Source organism: Haliotis rufescens, unplaced genomic scaffold (genome assembly GCF_023055435.1).
Source record: "Haliotis rufescens isolate VD_foot unplaced genomic scaffold, xgHalRufe1.0.p SCAF_2, whole genome shotgun sequence".
Taxonomy (NCBI): domain Eukaryota; kingdom Metazoa; phylum Mollusca; class Gastropoda; order Lepetellida; family Haliotidae; genus Haliotis; species Haliotis rufescens.
Genome location: NW_025963890.1, coordinates 26,073,163 through 26,097,634, shown reverse-complemented (window position 1 = coordinate 26,097,634; position 24,472 = coordinate 26,073,163). Strand labels below are relative to the sequence as shown.

At 39.2% G+C, this 24,472-nt stretch overlaps 2 protein-coding genes and 1 long non-coding RNA gene across 4 annotated transcripts in view; 2 read left to right on the top strand and 1 right to left on the bottom strand.

Annotated features, from left to right (window-relative positions):
* Positions 1 to 5,586, bottom strand: part of LOC124120534 (ubiquitin carboxyl-terminal hydrolase 24-like) — a 229,118-nt gene extending 223,532 nt beyond the window's left edge. For both annotated transcript variants that reach the window (XM_048399798.1, XM_046483373.2), the window contains exons 1-2: positions 5,187 to 5,586; positions 1,549 to 1,732 (exon numbers count right to left, since the gene is read on the bottom strand). In XM_048399798.1, the coding sequence (XP_048255755.1) occupies positions 1,549 to 1,732; positions 5,187 to 5,453 (451 nt within the window). In that variant the 5' untranslated portion in view covers positions 5,454 to 5,586. The remainder of the gene's footprint in view (positions 1 to 1,548; positions 1,733 to 5,186) is intronic.
* Positions 5,587 to 8,467: 2,881 nt separating this feature from the next.
* On the top strand, positions 8,468 to 13,679 carry LOC124120533 (syntaxin-2-like). Its single transcript, XM_046483372.2, has 2 exons — positions 8,468 to 8,835; positions 12,109 to 13,679. Exons 1-2 carry the CDS (start codon positions 8,560 to 8,562, stop codon positions 12,730 to 12,732), a joined length of 900 nt encoding a protein of 299 aa, XP_046339328.1. The 5' UTR covers positions 8,468 to 8,559; the 3' UTR covers positions 12,733 to 13,679.
* Positions 13,680 to 15,527: 1,848 nt separating this feature from the next.
* On the top strand, positions 15,528 to 18,281 carry LOC125382041. Its single transcript, XR_007222202.1, has 2 exons — positions 15,528 to 16,080; positions 16,796 to 18,281. It is a non-coding gene; the product is annotated as an uncharacterized LOC125382041 (long non-coding RNA).
* Positions 18,282 to 24,472: the final 6,191 nt, after the last annotated feature.

Sequence of the window (24,472 nt, the reverse complement as noted above, 5' to 3'; positions counted from 1 at the left end):
TCCCGCGGCAACAAGTGCAGCGAGGCAGAAAATCTGGCATTTAAGCAAAACATAACTATGTGGCAAAACCACAAAGTGCGGGAAGCATAATGTAACTCAAAACTTCATATTTCAATGAAGTTTATGAGATCAAACAATAACGCTAAAAGGTAGCGAAAAAGCATAGCTTTAAGCAAACAAGTAACCATGTGGCAAGACCACAGAGTACGGGAGACATAATGTAACTCGAAAAACTTTGTATTTATTGAAGTTTATGAGAGGAAACAATTACGCTGAAAGGTAGCGAAAAGGCAAGGCTTTAAGCACACCAAAAACAACATACATAAATTTAATGTATTACCCAAGCCAAATAGAGGATTCAAAACGCAGAACACGAAATTACGTGGCCACGTGGTGAATGGCCAAAATGGCGGGAAAGAAAACAAAATGGTGGGAACAACATTGCGCCCGAAATTACTGTGACTTGAGCCACAAACGAGCGATTAACGTTACAATTAACGAATGGGAAGACCCTAAGGTAACGGCCCATAACAGTTAACAATGTAGCAGCATACGATGAATGTAGTAACACGCAAAATATAAAAACAATAAGCTTTAATTTATACAAGGGATACAAAGTACGTCCGTCCGTGGAGGTCACAAAGCAGTTATGTGTTTTGGTGTGACGTCATGGGTCATGTGCGACTTCCGGGTCATGTGCCGACTGTGAGAGGGCGCTGCCTCCTGAGCTGGTTGGGACAACTTTCTTCAGCAGCTGGATCTCACACAGTTCGTCTCTCTGTCAAAAGACAGCAGTAAATGCAATACGGAGTAATGCAGGATAAGTTAAAAAATTAAACAATTAAAGAAGTTAAGAGCATGGTTAAAACACAAAGTTAGTCCCACTACATACTATGTACCAAATTTCATTATATTTTGAATCAAAATGACCGAGAACGGCCACACATAGGTTTTTCAGTACACTATCATGTTCTACATACTGAAGATTGAAATCCAACCCCTTGCACTATTTCAGGTGACATGGTGGCAACAAGCCTGTGAAGTTTCAGCTTCACTGGTTCAGTGGCTTCTGAAAAGATGTTCACAGACGACATGGATGCCACCACCAACGGCAGACAAGCAGGCCGTCAAATATTCTTACTGGACTTTCGGGCTAAAAATAGAACCTACCAACTAAGTTTAATTACCTTTGGCCATATCATGTCAATGTACAAAGTATTAGTTTTCTCAAATATTTAATGTACATTGGTTTGTCATTTCTTTACTTTCTTCATCATGATCATGTTGAGATGATATTATTAAAAAATAAACAAGTGCACATTATTTACAGTTGTCACCATGGTTACTCATAGCTAATAATCGAATAAGTCCACTAGTTTTTTCAGCCTTAAATCTAACCAAGAGCATTTGTAAAGGTAGTTTTCCATGCATCATTTGTTTTATTGCACTTGGTACGTTTTTTTATTGCACTAGGGCTGGGAGAAATATTGAAGTGGTGGGAGGGGTTCCAACTTCCCTAGCACTCATCTGAGAGTCCCTGTGGTGTACCTGCTTCAGCCAGCTTGGATGCTGCAACCAGGCATTTGCCTAAAGATTCCTCCTTTTTATAAGGGATGTTCCACATTTCTGTGAATACTCTGCCCTCTAACTCATACAGGTTGGTGACTGGAAACTCCAAACTGTTGCTGTCCTCCATTGATGTGGATGCTGGATAGCTTGCCTCTCCCGTCTCCTTCAAACAAAAACAAAGTTTCACAATATAAGCATTGCATATCACAATGTGACAAAGTGTGCTAAAGATAACTTCTTTATATACATACACAATGTTTCAGGGCATGTCCAACTCCTTAATGACTAAAATATACCCTCAACATATCACAATGGTGCACACATGGACATATTTTAACAAGCATGTTTCACTCATCATTATCGCTTAGAGTGAAAGTTAGCAATATGTGCAATTCAGCTGTTACCGGTATACACTGACACTCTATAGACCATGATAGACAGTGATACAAACAAAGCTTATTACTTTTGTATATCAGGTCAACAGAATACTTGTGTAACCACAAAGCTGGAACAGTATGTACATGAAAGTAAAGCCCCAAAGCACCATGAGCACTGTTGATCACAATGTACATTCAAAGTGAACTGAACATCAGATGTGTTACACATGTTGTATGTAGTGAAATCTTCATGGGGGACAATGCTCCATGATTCCAAGTCCATTTTCAGTCTACATCTAGACTTTGCTATTAGCGACAAGTAGTGTTGGAAAACGACCTCGAAATTTGTGTTTGTTAATCAACATCAGTTTATTAACAGCTAATGTTGACAAGGTCTCGGAACTCAATGTTCATGTTTTCTGGATGCACTTCTGTGTCAGCTTCAGTTACCTTAACACTCGGTATGTACCATAAATAAATACAGCATGCCTTCTTATCATCATTACTGTGGCGGAAGATACCCGGTATACTGCAATCTAGCCATATTTGGCACAATACGGATGATTTTGAAGTCTAGTCAAATGCTGCAGTAAGATTAGACGTCTATCCTGGATAAGTAACTGGTTTCCTTGGGCATGTTGGTTGAAAACCTCGCAGGTGGAGAGGCCATCTCTTTTGATACAAGAATGATGAAACTAATAATACTGGTAAGCCACAGAACTCACTGCTTCAAATAAATGTCCTATCATAACAGCACCAGTACTTCCGAAATGAGTTATCTCCCTTACATCAATACTTTTGTGCAATGTAAAGTTTCAGTATCAATGCAATTGTAAATATTGTTTGTTTGTTGCACTCACCAATATTCCAGCTATATGACGGTGGTTTGAAAATAATCGAGTCTGGACCAGACAATCCTGTGATTGACATCATGAGCATCAATCCACGCAATTGGGATCGATGACATGCATCAACCAAGTCAGCACGCCTGACCACCCCATCCCTTTTGTCGACTCTTACTACAAGCCTAGTCGCCTTTTACAGCAAGCATGGGTTGCTGAAGACCTATTCCACACTGGATCTTCACCTGTTCACGGGTCTGTAAACATTGTAAAGCTGCTTAAGCAGGTAACCAAGATGAGAGAATACTTAAATATCTGTGACATCGTCAACAATGACCAAAGTTGGGTGCAGATGAAACTAAATTTATTTATTACTTACACAAAGTTTCAGCCTTATCAGTATGATATTGTTATATGTGCTGATGTATGTTTGAATATGGAGTGTAGACTTTTATCTGTTGATCAGTATATTAGGTGCAAATAGACTTGACTTGAGGTAAGGGGCTTTCAGTTGAGTGAATTGCTTGATATGCAATTGAATGTACAGATTATGATCTGACTGATTGATTCAAGCGAGAAGCTTTTGTGTTTCCATGAAAGTAGGTAGCTTATCGACAAAGCATTTTAAAACACTTGTGATTGTTGTAGAAGGGCAGTGGAGTTTGTAATTTGGTGTTGAAACAGCCCTACTTGTTGCCTCCTGCAGATGTATCTATGATGTTACTCTGTGTGTGACATTGTACCCATGTCAGGGCCGATAAAACCGAGATCATGTTGATGGCTTTCAACGATGTACCACTGTGCAACAACGATGTCTGATGCAGACTTGGAGAATCACACCCCTGGTGACTATGGCTTTGTGTTTTAATAATGCCATATTGCTTTATTGCTAAGATGCCCTTTGTTATTATAATGTAAGCCAGTATTGTGAGAGTGAGTGAGTTTGGTTTAACGCCGCTTTTAACAGTATTCCAGTTATATCGCGGCGCATCAGCTTAATGTGGGAGGAAAGCCCGAAGTGATGCAGGTCTCAGACGTTTACCACTTCGGTGAAACCCACGAGCACGGGTATGGTGCTAACAAACCTAGAAACTTAATTGGGGCGAACCGGGATTCAAACCCACAATCATAGGTTTCTGGCGTGCCCAAGGGACGCAACTCTGCACAGCGAATCGCAGCGCCTTAGACGACTGGGCCACCCGTGCCACCCGTGCCACCCGTGCTCCCCCCTCGATACATGTAATAAGTCATCCAGACAATAGTACATATGAACATTGATGAACATGTGTTGGTCATGTTAACATGGTTAATGTCATATACACAGTTAGCATGGTGAGTAGTGGCTCTATTTTCGTTAAAATGTGGAATATTACATGTATACTTGCAATGTCATTGTCACTGAATGAAGAGGGAGGAATAAAAAACATAACAAAATGAAAACTTCTTTTTTAATTATTTCATTACAACCTACAAAACTGACTTAATTTATCGCACACAAATAATGTAATATAAGTTGAAAACATCAACCATTGATTGAAATAGTTAAATTAACTGCTGAAGATGATCTAAGTGTACTCAAACTATCAGAAACACCTGAACATGTGATATAGACATATTTTTCACGTAAATCCTTTTTTCATATCATTTCTATATATTAACACTACCAAAGTATGCCCTTCCATTTTCTGAATCATGTCAATAAATATCCTTGTTTGTCAACATTGGCAAACCATCCTACTTTCATATTTGACTTGTTGGATTAAGTTCACGGTTGATTTTTTTCCCAGGAAAGAGACAAAGCAGTTACACTTCCAAACATGCAAGAAGCAAGCTGGTGTCACTTAAAGAAACCATATGATGGGGGCTTAGTTGGAGTAAATTATACATGTGCAAGGAAGTAAAATACATTTTCAACTTCGTTAAATCATAGTGTTAGGTGTAATAACAGTGAGCACAGACATATGACAAATGAATGTAAGCACATGAGCATATAGAAATCAGGTTGCCTAATTTACACCTTGGTACATAATTATTAGAACAGATGCATAACTTCCTGTTACAGTTATTTTAGGCATCCAGTTATTCTATTAAAACATGTTTGACACGCAATTCTAAGCATCGTCAACACAGTAATGCAATGAGTTGGATTACATTTGAGGTACGAAAGTCCTGCAACCGCTTGTGATTTACGTGGAATTAGCATGGGTTCGGGACAGCATCGTGTCCATACAGATACTTACAACACATTCTCAACATTCGAAATTTCAACTGTTATATCGTTAAGCTCTTAACATATCTGCACCTACTTTGGCGTCAGGTAAATGAGACCTGTTCAGTTTCATCTGTCAAGAGTTGGGCGTGATGCACCGCCGCTTGATCCAATGATTGAAGAACTCACCTGGGATTCCACTACCTCGTCGTAGGCGGGTGGTAGATGGGGTCCATACACCTGGGTGTGTGTGCTTCGTCGGTGCACATCTTTCATTTCAACGTCATCTAGCGTGTCGTACGACGACGATGGGTGATCATTTGCGAGGATGGCAACTGCCTCGTTCAGGTCGTTTTTGGCCATACGGAGTGCCCTCCTAACTTCGGATTCGCACGGAAACCCCATGTCCCGAAGCATTTGAACGTTGTCCTCACTAATATCCATTGTTTGTCTCATATAATAGTTCTAAGGATATAACCTGTTCATATTCTATCCGATGAAATATTCCGTCTGAAATATACAAGGTATTAAACACAGAAATCCTCACAGTTTGTGTCCCAATGACCGAGTTTCAACTTCTCCATGTTGCAACCATATCTACCGAAATAGCAGAGAGAGCAACAAAGGGAGATAACTCCAATAGTTGGGTTTTTTCAGAAATATTGGTGCTGTCTGTCAACGACCTGGTGTTGTCAGGGTTAATTATTCATTTTGAAATCTTAATTATAAGGCATCACCAACGACTACTGATTTTTCGCCCGATTACCCATTATGGTACGAATTCGGGGGAAATTATTTTCGGTTTGCAAGTTTCATTGACAAATATAATTTTGCTTGGCCCAAGGTCGGGGCTAAAAAGTAAATCACCAGGGACAGACATTCCATACATAGTAAAATATTCTCTAAAAACTCGAATACGAAATGTTCAGCTTTAGGGCATGTGACAACTTACTAACCCACAATCATGAGAATCTTTAATGGCAAATTAAATACATATATTTGTAATTGTGTAGGATAAATATGTTATTTAGTTGACTTAACGATACAAATGTTTACGGTAGTTAACGCGAACTTTGATAGCTTTACTTTGAATGAATATATTTCTGTAACTATTATCAGTGAAAAAGGGATATAAAATATTGTATATTTTTACCATGAATTGAAAAAATTAATAAAAGAAACACAAATATATGTAGTTTTCTTGGATGTATGTTTTCGTGATGAACTTGGGTCGGGTTTGGGCCTATTCGGCTGTGGATCGTTTGAGTGAAACAATCCATAGGGGGTTTTCGGCATTGAACTCTTTGTGTCAATAGCAAATAGTGCTGCTATGAAAATTTTAAAAAATAAGTAAATAAAAGATTATGCAATTCCAAATCAATGTCACGGCTACACTATACACACGTTTCGTGCAGTGGGTGGTTTGTCACGCAAAGGCTGTATTGTGCACATGTATATACTGTACATCGTCTAATATTAAACAATATTGACATTTTAACCACTCTTTGAAAAATTATCTGACAATTTTCAGGTATGTTCTGCAACGTGTCCATATGCTGTTAACACACGTAGGCATATCACTTGATTCATGATCTACAGATCTCGCCTGTAGATCGACAAAACGCATTCCCAGTAAATCACTCATACCTTGCATAAGAAATTAAAAACTCAAGACCCGTGAAGATCAGGGGTAGAATAGGCTTTCAGCAGCCCATGCTTGCCGTAAGAAGCGACTGTGCTTGTCGATTATTTACCAACCGCCGGAATAGCTGGAATATTTCTGAGTGCCAAAAAATCAAACACACACACAGCCCCCCCCCCCCCCCCCCCCCCCCCCCCAAATAAAAACAACCTCATAGTTCTCAAATTTGCATTGTAATTGATACGGAAGGCATAGCAAGGCGTGGTGGATATTTCAAAGATCACGGAAATAGATGAAACTACGTGAAAGCAGAATCTAAATATAACGCGTACTTAACTTACGGCCTGTCTGTGGTCTATGATAACTCTCACAAACTGTGGTTCCTATGTGGATGCAAAATGTATCAAGCTGATTCTTGGGCATTGTTTTTAATTTATTACTTTTTCGAATAAGTGTTTCATTTCATTCTTTGGTATCGTATCGTAAGTAACGGAGTATTATGGCGGTTCGTGAGTAGCCGAGGTGCGTTAAGTTTGAGTGTTTAGGATTCCGGTAATGCCATGCACACAGCGTCATGGTCAGCTTAGTCCGGGAGGAAAGGACCAAAGTCACATTGTTTGTAGAAGTTGAACATTTGGCGTCTATTTAATATCAATAGGTACACTGATATCCATGAAACTATATTCATTAAGTTTCACTGAGGAGGATTATTTTGGCTAACTGCTGATTGGGTCATATGTTGTTGTTTATTTGCGAAGCGATCGTCAGTATTGGTGACGTCAAATTATATAAATTCATTGTTACAAAAACTGTATATATCGTTGCTCATGACGTTATAAATTATATTGGTCGCTAAAACCACGTTTGTCTACGTGTTCTTGGAAACAACGGGTTATGGATAATATATAATTGTGATGCAAGGCTCGGGTTTCACCCAAATACGTCTATCTGGGGAAGGTAATGCCTACTTCCCCGTAGCGCAAATAGTATGACGCAAGGGTGGTATAACATCAACAATTGTAGAGTGCAGGAAATCCTTCTTGCACGTGTGATTCGTATGGTTATATATAAATATGGGATGAGTGAGTGAGTGAGTATGGTTTTACGCCGCATTAGGCAATATTCCAGCAATATCACGGCGGGGGACACCAGAAATTATAAACATAGGCAATAAAGACAAACCATTAATCATATGGGTTAAACAATGGTTATTTATACATACGCATATATATCCCAGGCTCCCAAAGTTGTCACCTTAAAAAATTAAAAAAATTATAATCTAACGTTGCCTCAACATTGGTTCAACCACATTGCGACATAAAGTATAAATATATAGCGCCTCTTATAATTAGCGTGCTATGATTCATGCGCGGGTGAGAATGTACATATGTGATTGTTCAGTAAGATAGCAACATCTAATGATTAAATATGTGCGCATTTATACACCACAGATATTTGCAATCACACATGTATACAGTGTCATCATAGAAAACAAGAAAAACATCAACACACGCCCTTAAAAGCTTGTTCGATTCCTTGAGCCATATGCTGTAATTAGATCGACTGTCAACGCACTGAGTCAGACGCGGAGGTGGCCTGAGTTCTATTTTTAGAAACCGACGAGTCTATTATGTATATCAGCAAGAAAAGTAATAAACAGCTATAATAATGCTTGTAACGGGTGTAAACTATTTATTCTACAACAGCTTCACGTCACTTCAAGTAACGCTATTATATGTCATCTGTCTAGTTGTTTCTATTATGCAAAACGAGACAAGTTATTGCTCACTTATCCAACTATACCCCCCGTTGAGTGGAATCTCCCAGATGGGACTTCCCTGATCAACACGTACAGCGGCACACAATCTCAAGCGGAGACCGTACGATACAGATTGTTATTTCATAGGAGAGTATTGTGATATGGCGGCGGTAAAGGACCGATTGGCAGAGCTACAAGCAGGTCAGAAGGGAGCTAAGACCGTTGATAAGGATAAAATGAAGACAAAAAAGAAATCTAAGGTGGCGGACGACATGGAAGGGCTTCAAGAACAAGTTCGGAACATCGAGGGAAATCTGACAACAATTAATAGAAATGTGAAGGAAATGGAAGATCTTCAGAAACGCATACTCAGCTCCCCATTCTGTGACAAGGCGGACGTGTACAAATATGAACAGATTGTTAACCATGTTCAACAGGTGGGCTACCTATGCACATAATGTACCTGCAGTAATTAATGCAATCATGGCGGCTGTTTCCGGTATTGATCTGTTAGGAAGCTATGGTGTTGTGGGATCTAGTCAATTTGCATTGTGTAACATGTTTGGATGTGTGATTGAGAATACTGCTCGTTACCACCTGATCATTATACTACCTGTTTATGTACGTTTTGTTTTCAAACAACTTCGTCTTTGATCATATGAAAATCAGACCGCAATTTCTACTCCTTTCATACTTAAAGTGCCCTGAAAAGGTGTGTCGTGTTTCAAATGATAGTTGAAAGAAACTAGGTTTTGAGCAATGCTATATGAAACCTTTAAACAGTTGAGTGATGTTAACTGAAGGTTGTTGCACAGTGCAGGTACATTATGTACGTGCATGGTGTAGGTTGACATCAGGCTCGAAGAACATGACAAAGTGTAAAACCCCAAATCAAGCATCTCATACCCAAATTACAAAGACAATGGGTTCACATATGGCACTTGCATGTAGACTGGAGATTGTTTTTTGTTGTTTTAACGCCGCACTCACCAATATTCCAGCTATATGACGGTGGTTTGTAAATAATCGAGTCTGGACCAGACAATCCAGTGATTGATATCATGAACATGGATCCACGCAATTGGGATACGATGACATGCATCAACCAAGTCAACGAGCATGACCACCCGATCCGACAAGTCTCCTTTTACGGCAAGCATGGGTTTCTGAAGACCTATTCTACCCCGGAGTTTGACGGGTGCAGGTGGATATGAGGTGCGTGGTTCATGGTCACTCGCTCACCAGTAATATGCTGTACATAGTTGTTACATTGAGTGTACCCTCGTTTGGTCAATCTAGTTTAACAGTTCTGGGACTATTTTGGACATGCCTTTTACTAACATGGATGGTCAAATTCATGTACAAAATACTGTCATGATAACAAAGGAAGAATTTGCCGTGGGGTGATCAAACTGTACAAAGCATCCTTTGGGTTGGACCCTGCAGCTGTTATTCTTTTGAAGGCTTTGTTTGTTTGACTGTTGTTTAACGCCACACACACCGACATTCCAGTTATATGATGGCGGTCTGTAAATAATCGAATCTGGACCAGACAATCCATTGGTTGGCATCATGATCATCGATATAAGCAATTGGGATACGATGATATGCATCAACCAAATCAGTGAGCCTGATCACCAAGGATCCCGTTAGTCCCCTCTTAGATTTTGAAAGTCATTTATAAACTAGTCAGATCTGCCGTCTTAGTGTTTAAGGGGATCTTTTTTATATCTGATTTTTAATGCTGATATGTGATTTGGATATATTTGATTGGAGACTAACTTGTACCCATATTAAATTCCAGGTTACGCTATTTATCAGGTCTTTAAGTCAATCATATTAACAGGAGATAACTCTTAAGTAATAACATTCATGATAGTGTGGCATGTGTTATTATTGACTTTGGGTGAACATGGATTAGATCATGTTTAAAGTTTAACAGATCTGTTTCTTTCCGTCTCATTAATGTTTAGTGCATATCGTTCGCCACATGATCGATTATCCAGTGTCTTATATCACCTTTCTTATATGAAAAATATCTCGGATTCTCGCCACCATAGCTTCGATTTAAGTCTGATTCTAATGTCAGCGCGCGAAAAAATGCCATCCCATCACATTATACCCGCCTGCGAGAGACACCTCCTGTCGGAATTTTGTGATAAGAGATATGCAGGCCCTCCTATCTATTTGAATAAAAGGCGTTGTGAATAGAAGCACTATCGAATTTGTCAGCGGTCGTTAGCGGAATACCACGCTGTCGTAAGAGGCGACTTACGGGGTCCGGTGGTCAGACTCGCTGACTTTGTTGGTGCACCGTACAATTGTTTGGATCGGTGCTCATGATATCAATCACTGGATTGTCTGGTCCAGACTTGATTATTTACAGACCGCCGTCATATTGGCGAGTGTGGCGTTAAACAAGAAACAAACAAACAAACAAAACGTGCACAACTGCTATGGGAAACTCGGTCAAAAGCCAATCGTAGTTAACTGGCAACACCGAACACTTTCGGCGATAAAGAAATAAGCGGCAAGCGACGTATTTTCTTTTGGTTAGTCTGATTGAAGTCATGACTTTTAAGCGTAGCATCCATGGCATTGAGCAACTAGTATTCATCTGCATCAGAATTTGTTATCTGAAGTAGAAGACGTGTTTTTACTTGCTTGATAACAGTGTTAGAACCTACACCGAATCGTCGCTCTTAATTGTAATAAAGAAGTTGTTCATCCATAAATCTTATCCTTACTTAGTACTCCAACTTCCAAATGCCTATCAAAGAAGTTCTTGTATCAGTTATCGCAAATAAATGGACAGTATAGTCAGGTAGGGTCTCTGAACACGCTGAGGTTGTCTGGCATCTCTCCCATTCGCCCAGATCCCAGCAATCTTGGCAACTGTGGTAGCCAAAACACACACACATCAGGATCTGTTTATGGTATTTGTTAATACAATACATATCAATTAATATTATTGTTTAAGTGCCAATCAGCCACAGACGAATTCCTTACTGGTTACATTGAGTGGCAGAATGTTTTATTAGCCCTGTAATATCAATAATTAGTATAAGTAATACCAATAAGGATTGATGTAGATGGGCGAAATGCGGAATTTAACGGATATGACCGAGTGTATTCGGTTGCCGAGGCTGTCGGTTCTAATAGTGGCTGTGTGGTGTTTCGAATGAGAACCCCTGTTACGACCATATATAGGTACTGGATTTCGCATTTAAAACTATTCCTTTCCACTTGGTAACCATACACATGATATTGCTTACTTTAATTCCGATAATACTTCTTTTCATTTGAAAAGATATGAGGGCCTGATATGGAGATGGGGATGCCTGTGATGGTGAATTAAGACTAACACTTAATCTCTGAAAATAAATAATTTTGTTAGAAGCAAAGACTTCATTTAAATTGAAAAGGAACCCCAGTAAGGCGGGAGATTCAGACCCGCACCTGAGGAAAATCTAAACTTGCTTCATTTTGGGCTTTTGCATTACAAATAGGACTGGGCGGAAGGGAAAATGATATGTATATGTTATGACAGAATGGATTAAACATATCGAGGATGCGATCGCCAAACCTTGATATTTGATTCTCGCGGAACAGGTATAGTCTGCATGTTGCCCGTTTTCTTTAATTTTCTCTAAATGCTCTACTTTGTTGCAATGATGGAAAATATAACACTGTCTCTGTGTGCTCTCTAGGTATCTAGTGAGGCTAGGCAAAAACTTCGAGTCCTTGAGCAGGAGACTGCAAGCGAGAAGACGGGATCCGACGGGACTACTGCTCTACAGAGGGTGAGAACTCACCAGCTGAACCGACTGACGAATACGCTCGCGGCTTACACCAATGCGTTTTTCAAAATTCAGGCAGATTATATGGACAAGATGAAGAAGAGGATGCGTTCACAACTTGAGGTCACTAAAGGAACTAACAACATAAGCGACGACGAAGTGAACGAAATTCTTCAGAAAGATAATTATAATGCATTCACGCAAAACTTCATCTCGGACACGCAGGACGCAGCGTCTCAGCTTCGCCAAATAGAGGACAGACAAAAAGATATTCTCGCATTGGAGAAGAATGTGTTTGATGTGAACCAGCTGTTTAAAGACATGAGTGTGCTTGTTCACGACCAAGGTGAGAAGCTGGACAACATAGAATCCAACATGACACAGACCGCGACACATGTGGAAGAAGGGAATACCAAACTGAGACAAGCCAAGAGACACCGGAAGAGGTCACGGAGATGTATGCTGATTGTGGCAGGGATAGTAATTGTTATTATTGTCGTCGTCATCATTGCTGTAGCAGCTACATTTGCATAAATCAATGTAACGCATTGCTAGTCTTGTGACACGGAGAAAACATGCAAGGTGTCAAGTGTATAAGGTAATGGGTTAGGCTTAACTCGCGCATATATGAGACAGGAACCGATGGCAAGCATATGATCACAAGAGACGCATAGGCGTCTTATGCCCCACCATGACGTATTTTATGAACATTTATTACCCTGTTAATTCATGATCTATTTCTTTAATTATATTGACCGTTCCATAACAGTTACCACAGTTTGTTTACGTGAAATTGGTGGTCAATCGCAAGGCGATGGCGATCGCTTTGAGTAACCATTACTATGTAACCTTCACATGACCTTGCCAAACTGTATTAGAACACAATCTTCTACATAAATAGAAATATATTTGGACAGCATTCTCCTTTTGCAGACTAACTGTTCTGAAGTACACCATATGGACCCAAGGTACATATTCATAACTTTCCTTCATTATCTATTGAGGATATCATTCATGCCAGTTGACATTCGATCCTAGCCTGTAGTTTTCTTCTGACCTTGTATAACTTTCAGAGTGAGAGATAACCTACAAAGATGTAACCGTGAATGTCAGTTCGCGCCAAGATTGAGACGTCATATACAAGATGAGCTCGAGACTTCTCATCAGTCATGGTTCCTTTTGTTGTGTTTTGCTATTTCAGTTGACACACCTTATCTGTATTTGGATCATTCCAGTAACTACACCATGCCAGCGACAAGAGAAAGCGCTATTTCAGTTGACACACCTTATCTGTATTTGGATCATTCCAGTAACTACACCATGCTAGCGACAAGAGAAAGTGCTATTTCAGTTGACACACCTTATCTGTATTTGGATCATTCCAGTAACTACACCATGCTAGCGACAAGAGAAAGCGCTATTTCCAGTTGTACTGATTGATATGTTGATTTGTAAATAAAAATTAACTTTTGAGATGTTGAGACGATCGTTTATTCTTTCGACGCCCGTCTGCTTTTGCTGCAACGAACGTTTCTCTACAGCTTAACCAAGAAAATCATCTTCCCGAGGCAAGGGCTTTAGCTTACTATAAAAGTCTTGTTTAAACTGGACTTTTATGGTCAGATAACGCCCTTGCATCGGGAAGATGCATGAAAAACTGGATTTGAAACTGTCATTGGCAGATGTAACAAAGGTTGTTACTGCCTTGTTCATCTCTGACATTACGCCATCGTCGAAGAACCTTCAGTTACGCGTGGAGCAACATAGAATACCTTTATCTTAAACTGGGAAGTCCACATCTACGACCACACCGACATCGTTACACATGTCGGGATATTCACCATGTGTGTCTGTACCATGCACGTGTAGACGTGTAGAAATTATCGTCCCGGCAGGCTATGAAACTTTGCAGGACAAATGTATTTATCAGTGCCAGAAGACATAACAAGGATTTACCATATCAAAGTGCATTTTTATTTCTAATTGTTTTAAGTTTCTCTTCTTTTTGTTCTTTTTGGAGGGGTGGGGATGCCTTTTGACAATATTCATGTAGGTGGTCAAGTGATTCAAATTGTCAGTGATCCATTCACATACATTTCACCCCTATTTTGCCTTTTCCGCCGAATGGAATCTGTTTCGGCAGGTAATCGAGACGTGTTTTTCTCTGGCGTTGACGTGTTATGTTTATATGTACAAGAAAGTATTGACGTCATGTCCGAAGACGGTAAAATATGGTACTTGTTGTTATCCTGCCTGGCACTTGGCATTAAGTGGCTAAATCAAGAAGTGGTTGGTTCGGAGTCAGTATACTGTGTTTAATGGGGTATTCATGTTAAACTGTGGCATGGTATCTGAGTGGGCTAGCAGTGTAAAATCGGCATTAGTCCGGACTAGTACAAGCAGCCACACACACGTTCATACTCGTCGCAAAATAAGTGCAATATTCTTGAAAGCGACGTTAAACCTCACCTCACCTCACCTCACCTCACCTCACCTCACCTCACAAGAAAATATTGCACAGTGGTTTGTTTTAATAAATACAATTATTTTTACAACTGATGGTCCCTGATGTAGATGTGCACCCCACTGCTAGTTATGTAGCGAAGTGAGTAAGTTGAGAACCCGCGGGGATTCCGTGTTAGAGTTGGTCTCTAGCAACCTATGCTGGTCGTAAGAGGGGACTAAATGGAACGGGTGGTCAGGCTGAGCGTAACATCACTCACAGGATTGTCTAGTCCGGCTTCGATTACCTTATTTTTCTTTTACTATACCATCACCCTCTATAAGTCGGATAGAGTATTTTGGAAACAAAGATACTCAATCAAAAACTAGGTATTTCAGGTGAACGAACGGGTGATAACAAACTTGGTTTTCATGTCATTTTCATGTCATACATGCAGGTTAAATGAGTAAAATTAGGCCCACAGGTATGTAATATTTATTATTTCATACACATGATCTAAAATATATACTTTACGGTATACCATAACGGCATCTATCAATTCTGTGTAATATTAAGATCTAGTTACTCGTAAAATTGGGCAAAATATACGCGGAAAATCGACGTCATCATCTTAAATGTGTGTAATTTAAATCTGCCGTTCAGCAATTCATATATACTTACACGCGTACAGCCACGACCTGGAAACGTAAAGAGCAGGAATCTCCACTCTCTGTGATTATTAGATGTGCTGAAAACTGCGAAGTGCCTTTGACTTGTAAAATCCACGATGACAGTACAGACTTGTTCACTTCGCTTTTCAGGGCCATGCTGCTGAATACCCTTCACTGACCGACGATGTTCCTTGTCCTGGTGCTTGATAAGTATATATACTGGAACACTTTGAAAACACATAGTGGATTTTGACTCTTGATCAGGAACAAATAACTGGAAGCGTATGTCCAGGTGAATAAGGATTACAATGTTGAATGCCCTTGAGCCTCACTACCACATACCAATTTCTTTTTTTTCTGACATTTCATAGTTGAATTATTTCCCACATTCCACTATTCGTTTTCATAGTGTGTCAGTATACAAGAAAACACTGCAGTGTTGACACAGCTGTTGTCTGGACAACAAAAGGCTATCATTTGTTGTTATATGACGGCGTTCTGTAAATAACCAGATAATCCAGTGATTGACACTATTCCACATCGTTCCACCTGATTGACATCATGAGCATCGATCCACGTAACTGACCTTTTTCCAATACGTCCCTATATACGTTTCATGTGCAATAGCCTTATTGAGGTGTAACTCTTTGCTCTTTATGACACATGTAGGAATGTCAGAACAGCGCGCGCGTCCCCCCGCCGACCCTTGGATGTGCCAGAACCCTTTGATCCCGGGCTCACCCTGCACCCCCACCTTTTTGGAACATTGTTAGTTGTTCAGTTTTATTTTTAATGACACCCCTAAATTCATATAATATGTTAGATAGTTTGTCATTAATAATATAAAAGCCAGACGAACCGTGACCTGAAGTATACTGTGCTTCCGCGGATTGTAAGAACTCGGTAGGTAAGGGAGGTAACCGCATATGAGGCAAAACAATAGTCAAACATTTAAAAACAGTGGAACTAGTGAACGAACAATGCATTCGAACGAGTATTATATCTTTCTTCTAAATGATTTTGTGTTGGCAGTAATGCTATTACAAAACAAAACATCTGTGTGTGTGTGTGTCAGATATGTCCACCTGATCTGTGGAGGACAAAAGCACTGCCACAACGAGCTCCAATGAATGTTAAGTAAAGCCATCTGTATATCATCTGTGCCAATAACATAAGTCACATCCAAGTACGTACATAACTTACTCAATCTCCTAAGCATGTTACTGTAATCTCGCAACTCGGAGGATGAATAAAGAATATATACTACGCTCATTTACTGTGGAAAGACTGTTTATCAAATTCAGTATGTGATGGGGGTAATCGCATAGTAGTCAAAAACATGGTTTAATATTGTTCATATTGTCTTCAACATGCCTGTGCTGAAGAAATATTTAAGGGAAATTATTCTTTTGTAAATATAATGTGACGAACAAATAGTTTGCCGCTGTGTTGATGCTTTGCATAAAACATGTTCTTGTTCTAGGTTTGTCAGCACCATGCCCGTGTTCCTGGACTACAGTACAGTGGTCAACGTCTGGGACGTCGATAACCTCCACCTGGCCTTTCACATCAGTCTGACATACCGTGACTTAACTGAAATTCAAAGAGGCGTTAAAACAAAATTCACTATTTGCCAGTACATGTATTTGTTTTGATGACTTTCTGTGTCCCGTGATCTTGTTTCTACCTTTTTCAAATGAATGTGTGATAGCCAAAAATATTTGTTCTCATGGTGCAAATGCCAGGTCTACTCCAACAAAGCGGTTCTGTACCACTCTTAATTCTATACTTTACCAACTACTCGAGACATTCACTTAGAAACCCCCGACTCTTGCCAATACGACCCTTGTATCTAGTACTTGTACACTTATGGATAACACACTTCTGTACTCTTGTATCTAGTACTTGTACTCGAGTAGCTCACACGTGTACTCTTGTATCTAGTATTTTTACTCTAGTAGATAACACTTGTACTCTTGTATCTAGTTCTTGTACTCTAGTAGATAACACCTGTACTCCAGTAGATACCACTTTATTCTTGTATCTAGTACTTGTACTCTTGTATCTAGTACTTGTACTCCAGTAGATAACACTTGTACTCTTGTATCTAGTACTTGTATTCAGGATCGTGTTATGGACTCAATACATTGGAAATGTAAGTTTACAGCATGAAGAATAATACATTTCAGAAGAAATTAAGGGCATTCTTGCAAACTTACAAATACATCCTTCTGGTCAAAATAGAATTTGAGAGTCCAACAATATACTTGGGGAAGCGAATCCTTCAGTTCATATATAGGGTGACTTGTGACGGCAGTTTTACTATTGCAATACAGGTACCACTAGTAGCGATAATTTGATGGGTATCTTTACCGTCTTTAATCAATACCTACTTGTATCATGTGACACAAGGCGATGAGGCAGTATACCTGACTTGTGGCTGGTATCAATTTAGGAAACATTTTCTAAATGGATACCAAAGACTACCTTCAATGACTGTTTATTTACGACCAACACTGATGGAATTATTTTATGATTAACAATATCTTTTAATTTTTATTTCCAAGTTTATCTGTGGCATTTGTGTCAGTAATGTCTACTACCGATATCTTGACATGTCTTTAATGACGCCTACAATGACGATGGACGGATAAGACCAACCCTTACACCTTCGACCATACATTGAACACATGTCCATGTTCAAACTTATTGTAGCTGAACTTCTTGTCCATCTATAACACACAATTGAACCACAACGTTAGCTGCACAAATTACGAAAGAAAACCTAAACAATTTGCGTTTGAGAAGTTGTCACAGAAATTATGCTCCAGTTTTGATTCATGGCCACAATACCATAGAAACTATTGTAAATGTCGGTTTAACGCTTTACATTTATTCATGCAACATTTTTCATTTACATTGTTACATGCTGCCCAATAACGCATTAAAATTCAACACGATGAAACTGCTATTGTTGTTTATTATCATTACGTTCATGATGGACGAGGCAACATAATGAACACAGAACTGGGATACTGTCTGGAGATAAGATATTTTTCAGCTACAGCTTCAAAACCAGATAGTTTTTATTAAAACGGTGAGCCTGAATTTTTTTTTATAAGAAAAACACCTTGCAACAATGTTATTTTTGTGGCAGACAATTTCTCTTTTTTTAACAGTCTGAAGCATATATTTTTTTCAAGAATTTGTCTGGGACTATTTATAATTCTCATCCCCCATTTGTTAGAGATTCCTAATCTTATTACACCTAGAATCATCTCGATAGTGCGTTATCTTCCTGGCTCTTACATCAATTGTCACATAAACATAGGTGTCAGGTGTATCGATGATCTGATATCGTTCACTAACCATCAAATAGCCAATTCCCTTTTACTAATTTACCCACCTGAACTAGAAATAAAGGAGACCAGTGAGACCGCCTCGACTGTTTCATATTTAGATATGAGCATAAAGATTGAATGACAGAAAATTCTGCATAAGACTGTATGACAAGAAGAATGACTTCAACTTTCTCTGTAGGTCGAGCAATATCCCAGCAGCTCGACCATTGGTGTCTATATTTCATTAATTTTGAGGTGCAATCGAGCATGCTCTTTCTTCGAAGATTTCAAAGAGAATCAAACGACTCTTGCTAAAACTTGTTTGAGCAAGGATACAACCAACATTCAAGGCCTCAGTAAAACTTTCAAAACAGTTTATGGTAAACATATGGAGGACATTTCTAAATGTGACGCATCAGTCACAAAAATAGTGTCGAATGCAATTCTCTTTTTTGACGTGTACCATGTTCCCTTTACATTTTACACAATTTCGTACAATCCTGTAAAATGTATGTCAAATTTCTTAGAAAAATTCTAAGGTGAGGTGAGCTAAAGCTTCATTGGACGCTTTTGGTGAAATTTCAAGTGAACCCTAACAGGCTTGCTGATCTTACATATGAACAAGTTGATTGAAGTGGTGGTTGATATTTAATCATTAGGATTAACAATTTTGGTTAGTATTAAAACTGTGTGGTAAATTAACTTAGCACAAAGACACTGTAAAACATAACTAATAGCTATGCATATTATGATGCCACTATTATGTATTGATGCTTTGAGTGACCAGCACACGAGACAGCAGAAAGAGAGCTTGTTTGGTTCGTCATGTTGAATTGTCACACTGGGAGGATCAGATACAAGAAAACATCATTATCAAGCGGGACAAAACTATGCAGAAGTGTCTATTATCATAGAATGAATAGGTATTAATGCGGCTGTATTCGTTCCAGGTGAAACGATCAGTGCTATTGATTTGTATACGAACTTCAATTAGTCAGATCTGAACTGATGTCATGTTAGTAAATTACTTAAACATTATGGATTGACCCAAGGTCCCTAACACACGGCTATTGATAGTTTAAACTGTGATTTAGAAACGGTACTATTTAAGAGAACTCAGTGGCTCAACTGTAATTCTACTGTACAGTTCCCCCATGACACTTTCACAACAAACACGGCATGGTTAACATATTGCCGTTGTGGTGTTAAATATTAACTCACTCACTCAACTCACAACAAACACGATATGGTTAACATATTTCCGCTGTGGTGTTAAATATTAACTCACTCACTCAACTCACAACAAACACGGTATGGTTAACATATTGCCGTTGTGGTGTTAAATATTAACTCACTCACTCAACTCACAACAAACACGATATGGTTAACATATTGCCGTTGTGGTGTTAAATATTAACTCACTCACTCAACTCACAACAAACACGATATGGTTAACATATTGCCGTTGTGGTGTTAAAAATTAACTCACTCACTCAACTCACAACAAACACGATATGGTTAACATATTGCCGTTGTGGTGTTAAATATTAACTCACTCACTCAACTCACAACAAACACGATATGGTTAACATATTTCCGCTGTGGTGTTAAATATTAACTCACTCACTCAACTCACAACAAACACGATATGGTTAACATATTTCCGCTGTGGTGTTAAATATTAACTCACTCACTCAACTCACAACAAACGACTGACAACCATTTGACATGTCACGTGACACAATTATACAAACGTAAAATACCTTTAATTCACAAACACCCGTAGGCTCCAGTGTGCGTTCAGACATGATACGAAGGAATATGGCGGTTTCATTAACATTGTAAATCTGGTCAGGCCCCAAATCCACTTGCGCCTTATGAAGCCACACATCTTACGAAAGTCTAAGCCGTTGCGTTGCTTAAAGACGGTTCAAACAACTTTAATTTGGGTAGAAGTCTAAAATGCCTAATTTCTCAGCAGGAACTCGGCAAAGTAGATAGCCACTCACTGGCGTCCTTTACAGATCTAAACCATTTGAGCTTTGCATCATTCACGTCTTCAAATCAAGCAGATCTAAATTTATTACGTACGCTGATTTCGTAATCTTGTCTGAAGACAAATGAGTTTATAGCAGTGCATTTACACGCGTTCCTTCGTCCGAATATTTTGCCAGCAGCAGCAGTACACATAAGGGATGAACATTGCTGAAATATGATTATTTAAGAATTAACCTTCACTTTGTGTGAGTTCATTGGAGTATGAACCTTCATAGAGTGAGGGCCAAACTGTATGAACGTCGGAGCTTGCGACGACGTTCATACAATGTTTGGCCCTCACTCTATGAAGGTTCATACTCCAATGAACTCACACAAAGTGAAGGTCAATTCTTATAATTTTTTTATCACAATTTCTTACCTCAAAGGATGAAGGCCAAGATCTAAACACAATTTTATTTAGTACGTGTGACTTCATGTTTACACTGACAGCCATACAACAACCAGCTATATCGCGGAGTAAAATAGTTCCTCAAAAAGAGGGGCGATATGGGCGTATGGATGCAGAACTTGCTCTTCAGAAACATCTTACGCAGCACATGTGTTTTTATCATATCCCCATTAGATGAGAAAGGTCTGTAAAGAACTACCTCAGTAAGTCAGTCACAATGACAGGGCGTCGTAATACATTTACATCAAGTACAAGACGTCAAAATGGCCGACACGATAAACGTGACGGGAGAGATTTCCGAAGTTGTTAATGAACCTGTGGCGGTTATATGTGTTAGTCATCATTGATCAACTGGCCGATCATTGAAAGTTGAATAAAGATGCGTCAAACAGACACCAAGGTAAATTCATAGATTGCTGGAGACGGTCAATGTCAGCATAGGCACGGATCGAGTCGATACTACGATAGGCCTAGTTTAGGTGTGCATTTTTTCGTTTGTTCATTAGGATGGGCCGTAGCGAGGATATTCGTGAACAATCATGCAGTCACGCTCTCTGACATTTCTCAAAGTATACTGAAACGCTGAGACCAAGAATAAAGGTTCTAATTGATCAGAAAGAACGCTTATGCATGTTTTCGTGCTAGGGAATTCCCAGGGGTTTCCCCAGGAATGTGGAGGTAGTCCGTCAGTGATTACGTCATTTCAAGAACACGGTCTCGTGAAAAACGTATGAACGTCAAATTGTGTCGTTCATACACTTGTGAACGTCAATTTCGCGGTCATGTGACGGACCTCTCGTCCAAAGGAAAAGCCGTATATCGTGTAAACTTCAAATTAAAAAATTATGTAAGAATTGACCTTCACTTTGTGTGAGTTCATTGGAGTATGAACCTTCATAGAGTGAGGGCCAAACTGTATGAACGTCGGAGCTTGCGACGACGTTCATACAATGTTTGGCCCTCACTCTATGAAGGTTCATACTCCAATGAACTCACACAAAGTGAAGGTCAAATCTTATACATTTTTATCACAATTTCTTACCTCAAAGGATGTAGGCCAAGATCTAAACACAGTTTTATTATTTAGTTCGTGTGACTTCATGTTTACACTGACAGCCAAACAACAACCAGCTATATCGCGGAATAAAATAGTTCCCCAAAAAGAGAGGTGACATGAGCGTATGGATGCAGAACTTGCTCTTCAGAAACATCTTACGCAACACATGTTTCATATAATATCCCCATTAGATGAGAAAGGTCTGTTATGAACTACCTCAGTAAGTCAGTCACAATGACAGGGCGTCGTAATACATTTAAATCAAGTACAAGACGTCAAAATGGCCGACACGATAAACGTGATGGGAGGATTTCCAAAGTTGTTACTGAACCTGTGGCGGTTACATGTGTAAGTCATCATTGATCAACTGACCAATTATTGAAAGGTGATTAAAGATGCGTCAAACAGACACCAAGGTAAATTCGTAGATTGCTGGAGACAATCACGGTCAGCCTAGACACAGATCGAGTCGATACTGACGATAGTTTGGATGTGCATTTTTTCGTTTGTTCATTAGGATGGGCCGTAGAGAGGAAATAATTGTGAACAATCATGCAGTCAAGCTCTCTTACGTTACTCAATGTATACTGAAATGCTGAGACCAAGATTAAAGGTTCTAAATGATCAGAAATAATGTTTATGTATGTTTTCGTGCTAGGGAATTCCCAGGGGTTTCCCCAGGTATGTGGAAGTAGTCCGTCAGTGATTACGTCATTTCAAGAACACGGTCTCGTGAAAAATGTATGAACGTCAAATTGTGTCGTTCATTTAAGAATTGACCTTCACTTTGTGTGAGTTCATTGGAGTATGAACCTGCATAGAGTGAGGGCCAAACTGTCTGAACGTCGGAGCTTGCGACGACGTTCATACAATGTTTGGCCCTCACTCTATGCAGGTTCATACTCCAATGAACTCACACAAAGCGAAATTCAATTCTTATAATTTTTTATCACAATGTCTTTCCTCAAAGGACGTAGGCCAAGATCTAAACACAATTTTATTTAGTACGTGTGACTTCATGTTTACACTGACAGCCAAACAACAACCAGCAATATCGCGGAATAAAATAGATCCCCGAAAAGAGAGGTGACATGAGTGTATGGATGCACAACTTGCTCTTCAGAAACATCTTACGCAACACATGTGTTCATATAATATCCCCATTAGATGAGAAAGGTCTGTAATGAACTACCACAGTAAGTCAGTCACAATGACAGCGCGTCGTAATACATAAATTACATCAAGTACAAGACGTCAAAATGGCCGACACGATAAACGTGACGGGAGGATTTCCGAAGTTGTTAATGAACCTGTGGCGGTTACATGTGTTAGTCATTATTGATCAACTGACCGATTATTGAAAGTTGATTAAAGATGCGTCAAACAGACACCAAGGTAAATTCGTAGATTGCTGGAGACGGTCACTGTCAGCCTAGACACAGATCGAGTCGATACTGACGATAGTTTGGATGTGCATTTTTTCGTTTGTTCATTAGGATGGGCCGTAGCGAGGAAATTCGTGAACAATCATGCAGTCAAGCTCTCTTACGTTTCTCAATGTATACTGAAATGCTGAGACCAGGATAAAAGGTTCTAAATGATCAGATATAATGCTAATGTATGTTTTCGTGCTAGGGAATTCCCAGGGGTTTCCCCAGGAATGTGGAAGTAGTCCGTCAGTGTTTACGTCATTTCAAGAACACGGTCTCGTGAAAAACGTATGAACGTCAAATTGTGTCGTTCATACACTTATGAACGTCAACTTCGCGGTCATGTGACTGACCTCTCGTCCAATGGAAAAGCCGTATATCGTGTAAACGTCAAATTAAAAAATTATTATGATATGAACTTTCAAATTTCGAGTAGAAAAGAACGCTCTGAGATGGTATAAGATATTTTCTGATAGTTCGACCTGCTCTTGTGTTTTGGGCATGTTTAGTTTCTGCCATTTACATGAAACTGGATCTATACAAATACAAAATACAAATCAAATGCAAGAATGTGAAGAAACATTCATTCTTATTCCGTAATAACAACGCTAAACTGTGCGACACAATGGTATATTGGATATAGGTAAGTTTGTTTTTTATAAAGAATTAACCTTGGTCGCCCAAAATACAAATACATATTTTACTCAATATTTTGTATTTTATTTGGTATAAAGTTGCTGAGTCCGACGTCTTCTCAAGACGTACTTACATTTATTCAGTCAGCGCTTCAAAACATACTATTGTAGCCAAACAATATTCATTTTTACTCACAACACATTATTTTTCAGAACTTTCAAACTGATATTCAGCGAAACGTTAGGGCCAA